General features: G+C 44.5%; 1 protein-coding gene across 2 annotated transcripts; it reads left to right on the top strand.

The window, feature by feature from the left end:
• The first annotated feature begins 3,137 nt into the window (after positions 1 to 3,137).
• Positions 3,138 to 11,349, top strand: cbx6b (chromobox homolog 6b). Of its 2 annotated transcripts, none has more exons than XM_034592181.1 (5): positions 3,138 to 4,148; positions 7,678 to 7,960; positions 8,148 to 8,410; positions 9,791 to 9,970; positions 10,406 to 11,349. In XM_034592181.1, exons 1-5 carry the CDS (start codon positions 3,453 to 3,455, stop codon positions 10,634 to 10,636), a joined length of 1,653 nt encoding a protein of 550 aa, XP_034448072.1. In that variant the 5' UTR covers positions 3,138 to 3,452; the 3' UTR covers positions 10,637 to 11,349. The 2 variants fall into 2 exon arrangements, with proteins under 2 accessions (XP_034448072.1, XP_034448073.1); XM_034592182.1 differs by having other exon boundaries at positions 3,139 to 4,148; positions 8,169 to 8,410.
• The last annotated feature ends 6,927 nt before the right edge of the window (positions 11,350 to 18,276 follow it).

Raw genomic sequence — 18,276 nt, 5'->3', positions numbered from 1 at the left:
CTGCGTTCGTATATCCAGAATATTTTGGCTTCATTTCTGGATAGTGGGAGGCAGTGAAGACGTGTCATCCATCTTCATTTAAACTCCATCTGTCCGTCTCTATGTACCTAGTGTTGCAGTCCTGTACAGACACCACGCAGCAGGTCTGTGTGCCTTGGTAAAGAGCTCCCTCCTCTGTCGCTCCTCCTGACATTTCTCTTTCCCGTGTAAGGGAGGGACTTTGTTCATCTCAGGACCGAGTTCGTTGATTATCGTTTCGCTGGTGAAGCAGTTTCCTGATTCATGATTTTAGGATAATGTGAAACTGACTTGACTAAATATGAAAATGTCACAAAGTGCAGTTGTAAATCAAGCAGAAATCCACGGTTTTACTAATCCAAATCCTTTAATACGCTAATGTCACTAATATTCCACATTTTTCATTGGTCAATGCAAAATTTGCAAAAATGTGCTAAAAATCCCATAATCCTGATACTTTAATCATTTGATGTGTCACAGTCCTACTTGCACAAACTGTACGATGCAAAAAAGAAGAACACATGAATTCAGTTTGTCTTGGTCTTTGTTAGTGAGCCTCACACACTGAACCATAAGAAACACTGCACCAAGAAAAGACCACTATCCAAGAAATGGGAGGAAAGTGTTAGTTCTGCAGCTGTTCCACAGAAAGTCAGAGGGAGAGATGCTCTGCCATATCTGATCAGAACCACGAGTGGAGAAAAGATTATCGATTTCTCTCCTCACTTCTACCACTGTACCTCTGGCACGCAGCCCAAGACCCAGTCCTCCCATTGCTGATATACAAACTGATGTGCTGCAGCAGAGCCACAGACCTGATGAGTCTGTTGTTATCACACTGGAGTTCACTGTTCTCTGACATGTCAGAGACAGTGAAGACAGACAGACAGACAGACAGACAGACAGACAGACAGACAGACAGACAGACAGACAGACAGACAGACAGATAGATAGACAGACAGATAGATAGATAGATAGATAGATAGATAGATAGATAGATAGGTAGATAGATAGATAGATAAACCAAGTGGAGACATGACTGTAATTTTATATATTTTTAAATATTAGTACTACTTACAACATTTGGCTGTTTTATAAATGTGCAATATGTGAAATTTGTCCAAATTCTTTTGACTCTCAAGTTGCTCTGACCGAACCCCTGGCACAGATTATGATTAACATCCTGTGGAAAATCGGTATCAGCAAAAAATTAAATCCTCCCACAGAAAACTTTCCAGCTCTAACTTCACCACAACACACAGCATACAGGTCAAAGGTGACGGCTGATAAATTGAGGTCAGCTGGTCACAGAAGCTTTTAGATTTAATAGACCAGCAGTATTTTTATCTTTTACTGAGCAGCAGAGTCCAGACGGCTTCACTCACGACTCGCCCTTTCTAATGCACTGGTTCCCTTTATGCTGCCAAAGCTCTGGGGACTGAAAATGGACCAAGCTGCCGTCCTGAGAAAACCATTTAGTTCCAATGAAATAAATACTTTATAAACTGTGTACTTGTACTGTCAACTATATATGGTCCAGTGTTTACACTTCCATCATCGTAAAATATTAAAATACAATTTTAAGCTTTGAGTTTCATCAACAACAGGTCCATTAGAGTGAAAGTATAGAAGAAGAACAGCTATTTACAGCCAAACACGCCACAAGAGAGATTCGGTTACAAGCTGACAACATGTGGAGTTCAGTTGTTGCTGCTGCTCGTGTCCGTCTCTGCAGCAGCTTCTCTTCCCCCTACTTAACTATTCTGTGGTGCTCTGGTGAAGACTGAGATATTGAGCTATTCTCTGCTGCAGACATGTTGGATGTCTCACGCCTTCTCCCACACCCATCTCAATTTAGAGCATTCGGCGCCTGCGACTTTAAGAGGTCTTATCTTAAACCCCCCTCTGTTACTTGTGTGAGAACGCTCATCTGCTCGTGTGTCACTCAGTGTGTGTCTGTGTGTGTGTGTGTGTGTGTGTGTGTGTGTGTGATTTTTCTCTCTCTAACACCTTCTCATGCAAACTCATAAATGTATTGTCCAATTACGTGTGCTTGTGTGAATATGCATCACACTGAGATCAAAATTTGTACTGGCGAGCATGGTTTAATGAAACTCACTAATGGCACTGGGACTTTATCATGATCTGCAACACACACACACACACACACACACACACACACACACACACACACACACACACACACACACACGCACACACACACACACACACACACACACCCTAGGACCATCATTCTGTCATCTCTGCTGCTGTAGAGCTGTTCCGCAGGGAGCCTCCAGGCTGACTTATGGCCGAACATCTCATTACAGTGCGCCTCTACATGCCTAATGTGTTTCTGAGCTAGAAAATATTAAGCCTGAGGAAGGAAAAACTAATTTTCAGATGTTGCATGGTTTGTTATGCAATGAGGGAGGGGGGGGGGGGACTCGAGTGGAGATCAGAAGCAGAAATGCATTTTCAGTAAAAGCTCAAGAATAAAAAAAGACATTACTCTTATTATGAAGCTGCACATACAGCCGACCATATGGCTCATGATGCAACGTGTGAAATCAGATGTGATGAGATCAAAAGGGTTTGATATTAGTTTTTCTTTTCCACAACACGAAAATTCTATTCAGGCAAATTCAATTCAATTCTATTTCTGTTGCGCCAAATCACAACAAAGATTATCTCGAGGCAGTTTACAGATTGAGACCTAAAGAGAAAACCAACAGTTCCAACAACCAGCAAACAGATTGGGACTGTGGAGAGTCAGGAGCATCTGCCTCGACCGGTTGGGGGGAGAAGTGGGTGGAAAAGAGGGGAGAGAAGAGAGAGAGAGGGAGAGAGACTTCTATTAAATAAAAGAAAATAATAATAGGGATGGTTATAGATGTAATGATGTTATTAATGATAAATTGAAGTGGGAAAATATTTGCTGCATAAAAACCACACAATCAAATATCAGGCTCTGTGTGTGTGTGTGTGTGAGTGTGTTTCTGCCTCTGTCTCTCTCTCTCTCTCTCTCTCACTCTCTCTCTCTCTCTCTCTCTCTCTCTCTCTCTCTCTCTCTCTCTCTCTTCCCCCCCCCCATGTATTAACTGGTATAACTGGAGACATGCGCGCTGAACAGGAGGAGGAGGAGGAGGAGGTGTACCGCGCCGTCTGCTCCTCATGTTCTGATATTTTCATTATGGTGCATAACTCTCGTTTAATCACCGCCTGTTGTTGTGGAACAGAGGAGAAGTGAGGAGCTTTGTTTTTCCTGATCTCACGCAGACACCTCATCGGACACTTTTCCTGCTGCTTTCAGCGCTTCTTCCAGTTTGGATCAGGATCATTAATCTCAGATTTTTTTCCGGGTAATCGATCGCCCCCCCAGTCCCCCCCCCACCGCCACCCTGAAGTTCATTGTGGTCATCTTGGCCGCCGGGATGGTGGCCTTCATCGGAGCGGTTATCTGCATCATCGCGGCCGTCCACACCGGCTCCTCCAGGGCTGCCGCGGCTCAGCAGCAGCCCGCGACCGACAACCACTCGCTGTACCCGGACGCGGTGGCGCAGACTCCCGGGGGCTCCGCGGCCAGGCCCGGGTCTCTGGGCGCTCTCCATGGTTCTGAAACACCCGAGTCGGCGGCGCCCACGTTCAACATGGGGCTCGGCGGACCGGGGGGGGTCACCGGGCTCACGGGACACGACCCGGCGGTGAGCAGACTCATCTGCACGCCGATCCCCGCCGGGGACTGCAACCCGAAAAACTTTCAGCAACAAGCGGACGACCCGTCGCTGTACGCCGGCGAGGACTGGGGCTACCTCCGCACCACCGCGGAGGAGCTCCGGCAGACCGTCCTGCAGCAGAAAGACCAGATACTGACCGACCAGAGGACCATCCGGGAGCTGACGGGGAAACTATCCGAGTGCGAGAAGGGGCTGGACGGCGTGGAGAGACGCGGGAGCGCGGCGGGGCTGTGGGGCGGCACAGGCGCGGCGGAGGGGACGCACCTGGAGCGGATCATGGTGCGGGACAGCCCGGTGTCTGCGCCCGACGGTGCCCACCTGCTCACCGCCAGGGCTGTGGATGAGCTGGAGCAGGCGATCACCCAGCTCAAAGACCGCATAGAGAAACTGGAGGTAGGTAGAGAGCGTAGAAGACCCCCCCCCAGCACACAGATCATCCTCTGCATAAAACAATACCTGACAAGGGCCTCACTAATCCCCCGGAGCTGGAGGATGAGATTCTCCAGCTACATGTAGGAAGTAATGATCAGAGTTGGCACTTCGAGCTGTATTTGTCTCTTCTTCACTCTGTATCCGCTTTATGGATTTGTGAATGTGAGCTTTGTGAAAACAAGGATTTAAAATTTGGAGTTGCCCGAAAGGCTTTGTGTGTGATGTTGGATATTGGCAGCCGGATACAACATGAAGTAAAGCAAGTGATTACATTTGTAAATATCACAATACAGCGGTGGCATATGACAAAAAGGAAGTAAAGCATCTTTTCAATACTTCGCCAAAACAGTGCTTTAAATTATGCATGAATTGATTGCTTTTTTTCCTCCAATGTTGCTCATCTATCAAAGCCAAGATAAGATCGAGATGACAAGTGAGGCAGGTAGAGGGGAGGGGGAGAGGGGAGGTGAGGATAAAGGGGGAGGAGGAAGAGGGGCAGCAGCAGCAGCAGTAAAAAGGAGGAGGGGGAGGAGAGAGTGGAGTAATCGTCCTCTTATCTGACCAGAATCCGATGATGTACAACCTCATTTTTGGCTCAAGAAATTCCATACATAATTCACCAGGTGCCTATATTAGCTGAAAGCGCAGATCCACAGCGTCCTCCTCCGCAGGAGAGTGACTCCTCGCTCTGCGGGAGTTTATCTAGGACATGTCTGTCCACTTCGTTTTCCCCCGTATCCCCACCATCACATGAAAAGCTCAATAATGCCTGAATCCAATGTCCGTGTGTGACGGAGTAAGATGTGAATGGATTTCACAGGTCTCAGTGTGACATTTGAAAGTACAAGCTGAGTATTTTCCCTCGCCCTCGCTCTGCCTCTTCTACCATTCAAGTCACGTTTCTGTGTACAAGAGCTACTTGGCCTACTTCAGAAACACAGTGTGGTGTTTACATCAGATCCTGCATGTGTGCTGGGGAAGATACAAGAAGAGAGCACATCTGGGAATAGTAGTCAGGTCAAATAACTGTGTTGAGTTTCTTACTATAGCACGGCTTTGTTCTCGCATGTGGTCGACTCAGTCTGTTTTCCTCATCGTGTGTCATGCACACTCTCTTGATGTCCACCGATTTAGCCACAACCAGAAAACCTACACTCACAACCCGTCTTCATCCATCAGGACAGAAAGAAAACAGGAGAATCCAGTTCCACACCAGCCTCCTGCCTGTTTTCTGTTGTTTCACAATTAGCAGTAACATCTAGTCAGATGTGTAAATGTGCTGCCAGTGGTTTTCCCATTTTCAAGCTTTTTTTTTTGTCTTGCGTCATCAGAATGGTTTCCACCGGCAGCTCAGTGACAGAAAGCTCTCTGTGATATAAGGCTGATCCAGCTCCTGTGTGCTGATCCACTGCAGTCTGCTTCCTATGGGCTGATATCTGCATCCAGGACCATTATCTTCCAGCAAAAATGTATTGTCCTTTATCAATACTATAGTCTTTACAACCGATCAAATGAAATATGACTTTTTAACTGGTTTAAAGGGGAATAAAAGCATGAATGGGTGTTAAGTGACTGCAGCACCTTTTGGGGTCAGGAAGCATCTGCAATTCAAATTCAATAATTAATTACTGTGCAGGTTTTGTTTTATTTAGCACCTCAAACGGGGAAAAATGCATAAATTACAGTCTGAGAATATCCCGAGAATTTGCATAAAAATGAGAAGGATGTAATTTGATGACTTAGGAACTGTACGGCAGATACGGACGGTGATGTAATGAGGAAGATAAGAAAGATTTAATGGTTCCCAGGGGATGAATATCTGAACGACTTTGATGATCATCAACATTTTTCCTGCAGAATCAGCGATCAACATTTCCACTTATCCTGATATTTATCTCAACATCGCACGAATGATTTGGTGCTAAACATTATGCATTAACCGAAATATCACAGAAAAGCTGAAACAAATCCCCAAATCTGAATAAAAATCAAGATCACACATGAAAATACAATCAACACACATATTTATGTTGTATGGTACTAATGCATGTACACGTGAACATGAGGTTTATTCTGTATACAGACATGTTTTTATGTAAGAGAGGATATTGTAGTTTCTACAGTTTTTTCTCTAAAAATGTTTGCACACCTGCTACGGAGCCAAAACACTGTCTCCATGACAGAGCATATATTTTCTATTTTGCTGTGTTTTTCTATTTTCCAGTCCATAACATGAAGCATGCATATTATTTAGGGTTCAGTTTTTTGGATGAAGTGAAGCTCACGATGGAAAAGCTCCATCCATCATGTTTCTAATTTGTGAGAAAGGTGACCTGACCTCTGACCTCTTTGCATTATCATGGCCTAGTTGGTGCACATAGCTTTTATTTAATGTTCAGAGTAATGTGCCTGATATTCTCAGTTTGAATCCCCCTGTGATTCGTCTCGTCTGCACACTGGAAAACAATATTGGTGCCGGATACGCTGGACCACGCCGGTTTTAGGCATTTTGCCGCAGAGTCTGTATTTTCCCACATTTCTTCCCTGGTGGGTTTTTCTTTTTTCAGTGAGGTATTGTGCGGAGGAGCAGAGCAATTTGTTGTTGGCGGAAATTTATTCATTTTCTTGGCAGCCTTTCTGACTTTCAGTTATTTGTTGTGTTACACTTAATTGAAAAGGTCCCTGTAGACATGCGATGACTCAGTTTAATCAAGATCTGCTCAGAAAGCGAAACCTCCTGTATTTAACACTTGGGTACTCGCTTTTATTCTCTTTGTGAACATTTTCATCACAACAGATTTTAAAGTTGCTATAATCTGTATTTCTATACTAAGGATGTTACAGTTGACAAAGCAGTGTGACAACGGGATAAGGTTCACTAATGAACCGACACAGAACCACCGACTGGATCTACAGCTCCTCTTGGCTTTACAGAGCTTATTCAGGTCATTGATCAGCCGTCCAGCCCATAACTTCACTGTCCTGCGTCACGCTCGTCACTCTCACAGCTCCATCACGGCCACAGCAGGCAGCTATTTCCTGTGAAACCCCACAGGACACTAACAGCAGACACAAGAGAAACTGCTCAGCCTGTCCTATATTGGTCCGATGGTAACGAAATCTGCCTACTCACATCTCTAAATCAACATGGTGTATCTAATTTGTGTCACTGTTTCTGCACCAAACCGAGAAATAACCTCAAATGGTCACTTCCCACCACTATTCCCTGAAGTAAAACATTGTGTTACAAAGTGAAACCTTATTAAATTAGCCCCTAGTCGTGTCCCCAGGCTCAATCTAATCTTTTAGAGAAATCACTTATTAATTGGGTCTAATTTTGTCTCTCAGAGTCTTGCAACCAGCCACATAATGAGAGTGAACTGCAGATAAACACTGCAGCAAGTGCAGCGACTACGTTTCTGTGTTTTTCTCAGACTGTAAAACCCACACGGCTCACCAGTTTAAAATCCTTTGTCTGCCTCCTCTGCAGTCAGACATTGGCCCGTTTCCTCACAACCAGACGGACGGTAGTATCTCAGGAGCACATGACGAAGGCGGGCTGTCTGGCGGCCAGGAGAGGTCGGCCGATCCCGGGCACAGAGCTGGTGCCGACAGGCCCTGGAGGATGGAAGACTTGGAGGGAGAGCTGGAGAGGAAGGTGGAGCTGCTGGAGAAGGAGAGAAAAGCCCTCAGGCTGGAAACTGAGAAACACAGACAGGAAATCGACCAAGGCCTCAGCAAACTGCAGCACCGGATCTCCGGACTGGAGGAAGGTAAGTCAAAGAAAGGAAACACCCAAGACAGAATCACAATGTGTTTGTTTGTGGCTAATGTACAGAGACATTTTTAGAAAGACAATAAAATCCATGTCCTGCTCAAGAAAAATGTGATGAATAAATGATGAAAGCAAAAAGTCCATCTGATAATCTTTCCAGATAACAGTAAATCACCTTATTAATAACTCTGTTTCTCCTTCCCCAGGTATCTCTGGACATTCCTTCCCTGACGGCTACAGACTGTCCTTCCCCACACGAACAAACTACATGTATGCGGTTGTGAAACACTCCATCCCGAAGCTGCGGGCGCTCACCCTCTGCCTGTGGCTGCGGCCCACGGAGGGAGGCATCGGGACGCCTCTGTCCTACGCCGTCCCCGAGCAGCCCAACGAACTGGTGCTGCTGCAAGGCCTGCACACCCCCACCGAGTTGCTCATCAATGACAAGGTACTGCATGTGCTTTGAGCTGCAGGGTCTTTGAAATGTCACGGGACCGGGCATGTACTGTGTCTGTCCTGTGTGTCTGTCCTGTGTGTCTGTCCTGTGTGTCTGTCCTGACCTTTCTGTTTGGTGGTAGGTTTTTGTTGTGTTTCACGATACATAAATGGGTCTTAAGAAAATTATTCAGGGGTTAAATTCCTTAAATTCATTTATAACTCTTCTTTTGCTTCTTTTGCTACTTAAATAAATGTAAAATGTTGAAATACATATTAAATATTCTCAATTACATGGTATCAAATACAAGGTCCATATGTAGTGAGTGTGTGCTTGATTGTGTCCAACACTTTTGCATGTATTCCATATATGAACTAAATTTATACTAATGCTAATTATTCAATGAGTGTCAATATGTTTATGACAGTAATACACAACTAATTTAGAATTTGTCAGGAAGATGCAATCGTGCAGCCACAGAAACATTTGAATTAGGAATTTCAGAGCACCATCTGTTCATAAAGCTCCTGAAAGACACAGCTACTGAATCTAAGAGGCTGCAGCACTAATATGTGGGAGACAAACTGTCCGAGGCTCATCCGCTCTTTTAGATTTCAACAACCGCAGTGCATTTAAAACCCATTCTAGCCTTGATTAGGATTTCACGTCTATTACAGGAGAGGAAGTGCTTTGTATTAGCATACAAATAAGAGAACAAATCACCGAAACAGCCACTTTAGCAGACAAGGTAAAAAAAGCCTAATTTGCACGTTTAAATGACAAACTAAGGTACGGCCCTGACAGCTTTGCAGGGTGGTGTAGTGCAGCGCTGTGGCTGCGGGTGTAACTCAATGAAATCATTATGGTAATAGATGCCTGAAGGAAAAGCTGTGCGTCCTTGGAGGCAGCAGAAAGTCTTTGGGACCAGGAAAACCTGAAAGACTCTTGGCCCTGTTCACACCTGCCATTGACATTTGCCTTGGGTGAGCCAATCACGAAAGGAAAGTACTGGCGTGCACCGAAAAGGCACCGAGGACACGTTGACATCCAATCATTCTGGAAACCTTCAGGGCTGGTGCATGTTCTTATTGTAGTGTCTATGTGTCCAGGGCCACGCTGAAGAACTGCAGACTTTAATGACGTCTGCTGTGTGAGCGGAGATTCAAACTCGTTTGTAATCGTGTGAGCTTGATTTGTCCGAACATCTGAAAAGCACACAGAGATAAAGAATGAGTCCATCAAGCATCTTGGGTATAAACCATGCAAGAGCAATAAAACATGCAAAAAGAATCTCACTGCACTCATGTCTGATAATATGCGTTGCAGTCATTTGAAATTACCAGAATACAAAAATCTTTATCTAAACCTTGTCTTTGCTCTTTCTTTTCCTAGGTGGCGCAGTTACCTCTGAACCTCACCAGAGGCAGCTGGCAGCACATCTGTGTGAGCTGGAGCCAGAAGGGGGGAGTGTGGCAGGCGTACCAGGGGGGGAAGCTGAGGGGCGAGGGCCACGCGCTGGCCGCCGGACATCACATCAGACCCGGGGGAGTCCTCATACTGGGGCAGGAGCAGGTGAATGGAAGGAGTTTGAAGTGGTTGGAGGTCGATAAAGCTGTTTACTCCACAAGAAATCTAATCAGCACTAGAAACAAGAAGTGACTTAGCACCTGTAGCTGTGGCTCCATTCACTTCAGCTAATAAATATATAGTAGATACAATGAATACAATACAGCTTGAGCTTTTAAGAGACACTGAAAATCTACAAATTCAGTTTAGTTTAGAGCACAGTACTAAGTGTTAAGATGGTAAGAGACTGAGATATATATTGAGCAAACGTCCAGGAAACTACTGGCAACAAGCTGGCTTCTTGTTTTGTAGTTGTCAAATATCTGTCACTTATCCCACCCGTCCACAGTTTGGCCCGAGGCAGCAAAAAGTTGAAGCTGAGCCTTTATGAAAGTGTGTGGAAGTTTCTAAAAGCATCTGACGACACTTCTTTCTCTCCAGGATTCCCTCGGTGGAGGATTTGACTCATCCCAGGCCCTGGTTGGAGAGCTGTCTCAGGTGGGCCTTTGGGACCGGGTCCTGTCCTCGAGCCAGGTGGCCAGCTTGGCTCGCTGCGGCAAAGTGGCCCATGGGAGCGTTGTCCCCTGGACGGAGAACGGAGTCATGGTTTATGGCGGAGCCAGCAAGGACCCGGGGGAGCCGTGTGCTAAACACAGCAGGAGCTCTCAGTGACCGACAGGGAGCGGCTTTGAGGAGAGGGATGTGAAAGAAAGGCCTGGATGGGGGGGGTAAAGTTGTAGCCATTTGAAAACACTAGGATTCCATCTGTCCAATGTTAGCACTGCGACGCTCGAACCAACTCTGTGGCATCGGACTGACGAGAGTTTAAATAATGGAAAATGAAAAAGCAAATATCTACACGACACAGTAAAGGCTTTGCACAATCCATCATCCTGGAGGTCCGATGGAGAATTGTGCAACACAACACGACGGGATTCCTGATGATCACAGCTGATGTTTCTGTCACTTTTAAAGCAACGTGTACTTAAAGTGAGTTGAAGAATTTACTTTTAGATGTTTCAGATTTAGACGATTATAATTAAAAGCTTTTTGATGGCAGAGCAGTTATCTAGTTATCTAATGAGCCTAATGCTGGATAAACTTCGCTGACCAGCACTCGAATGATTAAATAGCTAAGAAGCTTCCATTAGCAATATCCTAATTTTAAGATTCTAAATGACTTCCTTGCAGAGGAGGAATATCCCTCTGATGTCTGCAAAGTAAATCTGAAGCTGCCATCAGATGAACTTGCAACAACCCAAAAAGGGGAGAAACACTTCTGCCCTGGTTCTGTGACAAAATGAAGCTTGATACTTCTCATTTGCTTTATCTTGTTTAAAGTGTAAAAAATGACAATTCACCATTTTGTGCTGAATTTCTGCCCCCAAAAAACCCACTTTCTTCAACCAGCAGAGAAAACAGGGGGTTTCTGGTCGTGCACCAAGAAAGAGTGAAGTGTAGAATTGATGTTTATACACTTTTAGTTTTAATTAAAATCAAAAAAACAAGATACAGCACGTTGATTTGTGAGCTCTGAAGGTGTTTAAAGGCTAATTATGCTATAGCTGTATAACCTGGTGGCAGTATTCAACTGGACAAGAAGGCAAATGAGCTTTTCTTAATGACAATAAACTTTTGAAAAATCAAAACTGTGCAAAAAGAAGCTGAAGCTGTAATAAATTCAAAGAGCTGCTCCCAGCTGTTGCAGCCCCGCGATCTCTTGACCTCCTCCACGGCTCCCAGAAGTGGAGCCAGCTGAAATCCCCCCATGACCAGCAGGCGCAGACTGGAGTTAATTAAGGGCTGTGAAAGCTTTAGAGTGGGGAGTCAAGGTAAGGTGATGAAAAATGTTGCAGGAAGTGGAGGGAATGTTAAGCAGCGAGGAGCAGATGACGAAAGAGGGAGGAAAGAGGGAGGACAGGGGGGAAAGAGGCGGACGGGATCGAACGCTTGTTTTGGAGCGATGCTACATTGTTTTCACCTCTGCATGAGTTATTCATATACTTGTAATGTCTCGCCACTGCGATGTGTCGCTCAGCAGTTTCACAGAGGAGGACAGTGCCTCATGAATCAACGCCTGTATTTTGTGTTCTCGTGCGAAGGCCTGAGCGTCTCTTTTGTTCTGTAAATGAGCTACGGAAAACAAATCCAAAACAAGACATGTAATCCCTAAGGAAAACACCTCCACTGGCAGAATGATGCATTTACACGTTTCTTGACACGCCTCTGGCCCATTTATGTCATTCTGCAAGGAAACGTTCGGCTTTTTTCTTGGAGTAAACTTTAAATTCACGGCCTTGAATGCAACACTCACACTTTTGCTTTCATAAATGATCATAACCCAACCACAGTTATGAATATCGCTTGTTTTACAGATGCAACCGCTCAGTTATACGTTGTTATAACTCAACAAACTGTTATACTGTATGTTTGCATCCAGTCTGATCTATCTTTTGTTGTTTTTTACTCCAGACACATCCAGACACTTATTCTCACTCGCTCTGTGACACATGCTGTTCGGTACAGATTGTTCATTTCAACATTTCCCTCTCACAGCATAAAAAATAATCCTTAGTGGAAAGTGCCTGTCAGGGTGTTTGTACCCATGTAAACAAATCATCAAACGCATCCTCCCGATGAAAAAATTCACACTGCGAGATATTTTGAACTCATTAAGCATCAGTGTCTCTGCGGATTCCCCCCCGTTGGTTTTGTTTTTTAGGATTTAAGGGATTTGACAAAACATTTGAAAACACCGACGCGGGACTTAAAGTGTGCGGATCTGCCGAGCTGATGCTGAATCAGGTCAAAAAATCGTCTCGCGGTGCTTTGATGATTCGTCTGAGTCTGCAGTGTTATGATCAATATATATGCCTGGTGTCTGTTCAGCTCGCGTCGGAGCTTTTTGGGGCTTTTTGATAGTCGTGCAGCATTTTTACGTTCATGATTGTTGAAACTGAAGCTTTTTAACTCTATCGGCAACGTTTGTCTTTTCTTACATGACTATTCAGTTTGTTTTTTTTACTGTATGCATCGGAATCTGTCTATTTTCATGTTGTCGTTTGTATAAATAATGTGCGTCCGTGTCTTGTACGGTGTTGTGTTGTTACTGAATATGAGTCGTGTGCAAACCTCAAATCTTTAATAAAGTCTTAATTTTTAGACGTAAAGAACGTGGTTGTTTTTCTCAGTGACTTTGAGCTTCACAAACCAAGTGAAGAGCTTTCCAGGCTCTACAAGATAAACAGTCTTATTTCCATGACAGAACAAAGCATCACTGGTTGTCAGAGGCTTCTGTTCATTCACGTTACGAGCAGATTAAAAGGAGAGACTTCAAGGAGAGGAGCCCAGAGAGCCTCCTCCCTCCGGTGCTGCAGCTGCATGAAAACACAATGAGTTACGAGTAAATGAAGCATCTTAAAGATCCGGTGAGTCATGTGTTGTGACTCAGCCGCTCGTCCAGATGATAGAAAACAGGTTGTATCTCTGCAGCACACGTCTCAGAGGCACAGAGAGTTCAGGACGTCAGGTTCAATGAAAGTCTAACTACACTGTGTACTACGTGCAGTGAACACAAACGTGTGGTTTCTCAGTGATGTTGCAGGAGCACGGATGTGGAAACAGGGTGTCATGAGACCTGCAGCGAGAAATGATCAGCACCCGCTACTGAATCTGACGTGTTTGCTGTGCCACATTTTAAATTTGCATGTTTAATTCTTTGGTTTGAGTTTCATCAGGTTCAGTGTGCAGTGCATGCTTCAGTACATTGCCACAGGGAAGCTCACGACTCCTCCCCAGCGCAGGTGTCAGGTGTTTCCCAATCTGCAACTGGAGCAAACTGAGTGATGGCTGTTGGCAGAAAGGGAGCAGAGCTGAGCCGAGCCGAGCCGAGCCGAGCCGAGCCGAGCCGAGCAGCCTCTTCGTGGAGGGAGAGGATCCCTGCATGGACTGTGGAGCTGGAGCGTTCTTGTGGAAAAGGAAAGTAAACCTCTTTGTTTTTTTAAAGAACATTGGGTCTGGCCTGGGCTTTTTTTAAATGACAGATTTTTTTACCAAAAGAGGGAAATTTACTTTTTATTATATCTGTCCAACAACTCCTTGGAGTGGACAGTTGATTTCCTCATGAAGGACCCTGCAGGGACAGGAGCCACTGGACCGAACAGTGCAAACCTAACTACGTTATATTACAAAAGCACACCCGAACTTGTCGAGGTGGGTTCCACTTTCCCTCTTTAAAAGGAGGCAAATACACTGGAAGTGAATTAATCCTATTGTTTCCTTTTGCCCAGAGTCTGCACCAGCTGGACCAGTTTGAGCCGACCCCACCTCCATTGATTATTGCGATTTAAAGAACAATTTAAAAAAGAGAAATAAATTAATCGATCTGGTTTGTCGTGGTGGTTTTATATCTGGTCACAGCGACGAGAGGTCAGAGATCCTCACCCTAACCGGGGGGGGGGGAACCCCAGAGCAAAGGGAAAGGAGTTAAAATAACCTGCATATATCTGCTAATTTCAGAGTAAAAGAGGTGGAGTTAATATGTTATATTTTGGTTATTTTATTAAAAATCAAAGTGTAATATAAAAATGGAGCATTTGCATTGGTTTTGATGTGTCAGACTATTTCTTGGCCAGAAACGCTAACTCCACTGTTGCCTGTGCCGGTTGCTTGGAGCAGAGGAATAATGAGTATTTCATGAAATCCCATAATAAGTCAAATAACTCTCAGCAGTGTAATCTTTCAAATACTGCAGGTTTTATGTTGTATTGCATTAAATCGTGTCAGCATCAGCGTGTAATCTCCATGTCTCCACTTTATCTGTATTAAAATAGACTCGTCTGATTCTCACTCTCCCGTCTGTGTCGTTCTCACCCTCCTCTTCTTCTCACTCCTCCTCTCCTCCTCCTCCTCCCAGTGGCAGACCCTGCATCCCCCCTCTCCTCCTCCCTCTCTGCCACCTGCTCTTCACTCAATCCCTCATGTCGCTTTTCTCATCCGGTCCTTCAGCCAGGACGCTCTTAACACAGCTCCCGACGAAAATAAGACACATACACAGATGTTCTGATACCATTCTTTTCTTCCTAATACCCACTCTGATACCTGGACTTTGCATATCGGCTGATGCAGAGCAGCGACCCAGAACCTGTGCATTTAAAAACATAACTTATATATATATATATAACATATTTTAACGCTACTAAACCTGTATGAAAGTAATGATTGCTAAACCCTTTTAAAAAAACAAGTACAGAGAATGAAAACTTCTTTTATTACCTAGTTTAACCGTCATAACTGAAAGAATAAATAAATACAGGAATGCAGATCAATTGCTTCCTTTAAATAGCTGTTAAAGTGCAGTCATAATTTATCTAATAAAATAAAAATCTTTATCTTTGAAACAGTATACCACCATTTTACTTGTGGGGAGAGATAATACCACATTCTATAGCTCTTGGTTAATGCTGCACTATCTGCTGTTTTGGAGCAGTAGAGAAGAAGAGGTGGTTTCCGGTAAAAGGATCGATACATGGATTTCGCAGATGAACGACCCAGGTTTTAATCGGTATCAGAGGCTGGTGTTGGTCTGGGAACATCCCTGCCCAGCACGGGGCTCAGGCCTGTTTAACGCAGGTTATAATCAGTGTGTGTTAGCAGTTTCTCACACACACACTAACGAGGTTAGCAGGACTTTGACTCAGTTTACTTCTAAGTTGTGTGACACCGACCAGCTGACACTGAGTGTCTGGCACGAGCAGGAGAGCCAATGATGGACTTAAGTTGTATGTCCGTTACTGAGAGAGAGGATTGCGTGAACAAACGGTGCTGAGTTGTGTCTTATCCACTGGAATAGTTGGAACAGATTGACTCTCGCTAATTGGAGATTACAGATATTGCTGCTGTATCGTTCTTTACCCCTCAGTGCTGGGATATTGCCTTTTTTTCACTGTCAGTCACCGGATTGGCTCGTCATTTCATCACCATTGTGTGAACAAGGACCTCAGAGAAAATCCAAAAAATGATGTTGACATGACTTATGTCTCGAGGCGGAGAAGCAGTGATAAATGGATTTGCTTTTAAATCCCTACTCGTATGTCTCTTTGTTCTGACAAACCGGGCGTGCTTGTGCTCTTCAGCGTCAGACCACAGTTTCCTGACATATCTGTACAGATGACAGATTGGAGACGGAGATACTCAAGTAAGTTTCCTGTCACAGTCGGTATGTAACAGCTTTTGGAGCGTTGGGTGTTAATTTCTTTTTGCACATCACACTTAGGGGCTGGTAACTTTGCTTTTCTCGCCGAATCGTAAAAAGCTACAGTGCAGTGGCAGCATCGGGCGTGTGAAAGGAAACACGACACAGGATGCTCTGACAGTAATGGACACGCTGGCTGCGGCAGGGATTTAACCTGTGACCTTCCGGTTCCTGTAAAAACCTCTATGATCACCAGGGCGCGCCATATTTAGCATTCAATACTACATCATCCACAGGCAGAGGAGGATATTCCCCGTTGGATTACTCCTCCCTATCTAATCCATAATGTTCCATCTAGGAACACATTGTAATCCCGTAATCCTTGGAATGGATGGTCCAACAAACACAGCAGAAGAACTGGTGGGACAGCACAAACTCAAAAAGATGAATCAGTCTGTGTCCTGGTTGTCTTCGACTGTCGAGCTTCCTTCACAGGGAATCAGAGTCAGAATGTGCTGCCTCTTTTATCGAGATGTTTTTTAATCAGATCGAAAAGATATATAAATATTTGTTTTAATGATCAAGCAGATATGCAACAGAGAAGCAGCTTTTGACTCGTCAGCTGTGTGTGTGTGTGTGTGTGTGTGTGTGTGTGTGTGTGTGTGTGTGTGTGTGTGTGTGTGTGTGTGTGTGTGTGTGTCTGTGTGTGTGTGGCGCTCTGCTGGGATTTGACTTCAGGGGGAGAAACGATTCATTTACAGACGCAGTAAATATTGATTGAACTTTCCCATCGGAAATTAAGTAATATATTTTCACTTTAGCTTGATATATTTTTCATGCTCTGCCAGCACAGGATTCACACACAGAGAACTGAAAGGCCGAGCACTTTGACACCAGCAGCTACAGAAGCTCTCGAATCTCGTCGTCTTTCCCAAGATGACATTTAGTTTGTGAATGTGAAGCAGCAGCAGTAAGAAATCTAATGGAAACGACGTGTGTAGATGGGCCACTGCTTTATGTAATTATGGTAAATCCTAACCATGTGCAAGGTCTGAGTTTCAACATTTTTTAAGGGTTATCACTATTCACAATAAACCGATTCATCACTTTCCATTTTCGGTGATCCACCTACTCAGCCTCCACATGGCAGAGCACCAGAATCATTACAACACACACACACACACACACACACACACACACACACACACACACACACACACACACACACACACACACACACGCTCACGGTCCAAATTGCCCACAGAGGCTCCATCTGGACAGGAACAGGCTTTGCTCTTCCTCCGTCTTTGTCGCCCTCTTCACATCTCGTATTCCTCCCTCGCTTCTCTCTCCCTGCTCGGCTCTACCGATGCAGCACTCATTCACACACATGTAGGTGGCCTTGTGTAACTCACGCAACGCAGCCAGAGTTGTTGGGTTTGTTTCCTGTGCAGCCGCAGCGGTTAAGAATACATACGCACTCAGGTGCTTTGACTACACCCACACCCTGAGTGAGCTGATCATAAATACATCTGCGTTTGTTTGTTTGTTTCATCTCTTGATACTTTAATCCAATAATCACACAGGTTCTTCTTATTGAGCGTCTTTACATTCATCTCAGTATTTTGTTGCACTTTGGAGAAAACCTTCTTTCACACATTTTGCTGCAGTTGATTGTTTTATCGATCTTCTCTAAGACACCTGAGTAACAATGCGTATTATTGATTGAGAAAGTGATTAAACACGTAGTCTCATGGATCCTGATTATTAATGTTTTTATTATCAGTGTACAAACACACAACTGTGCATTTTAAATTTAAGTTTGGTTGTTTTAACTCAAAGTTTGTTTAGCACCAGTCGATTTGTAAAAAGGGGAAAATGATAATACTTCAAATAAGTCTGAATCTAGTTCTATACGTTCTATATGCAGCTGACACAGATCTTGTGGGATCCAGATTGATCAGGTATTTCCAAACTGCACTGATGGTTTAATATAGCAAGGTGTCACTCGATGGAAGCTTCGCAACTCCCACTTCTTTTCGTGTGTGGGTTTCTGGACAATAGAGATGTCGACCGCTCGGAGCGGAGAAATCAGTTCCTCAGGATCCAGGGAATGGTC

Source organism: Hippoglossus hippoglossus, chromosome 8 (genome assembly GCF_009819705.1).
Source record: "Hippoglossus hippoglossus isolate fHipHip1 chromosome 8, fHipHip1.pri, whole genome shotgun sequence".
Taxonomy (NCBI): Eukaryota; Metazoa; Chordata; class Actinopteri; order Pleuronectiformes; family Pleuronectidae; genus Hippoglossus; species Hippoglossus hippoglossus.
The sequence above is the reverse complement of the archived record's forward strand: the minus strand, read 5'-3'. Positions and strand labels throughout refer to the sequence as shown.

Excerpts from the sequence above, each read along its gene's own strand:
- cbx6b (XM_034592181.1), top strand. The coding sequence starts at position 3,453 with ATGGTGGCCTTCATCGGAGCGGTTATCTGCATCATCGCGGCCGTCCAC. Across the intron at positions 4,149-7,677 it reads ACCGCATAGAGAAACTGGAG|TCAGACATTGGCCCGTTTCC; the intron begins GTAGGTAGAGAG and ends CCTCCTCTGCAG. Across the intron at positions 7,961-8,147 it reads GATCTCCGGACTGGAGGAAG|ACTCTGTTTCTCCTTCCCCA; the intron begins GTAAGTCAAAGA and ends ACCTTATTAATA.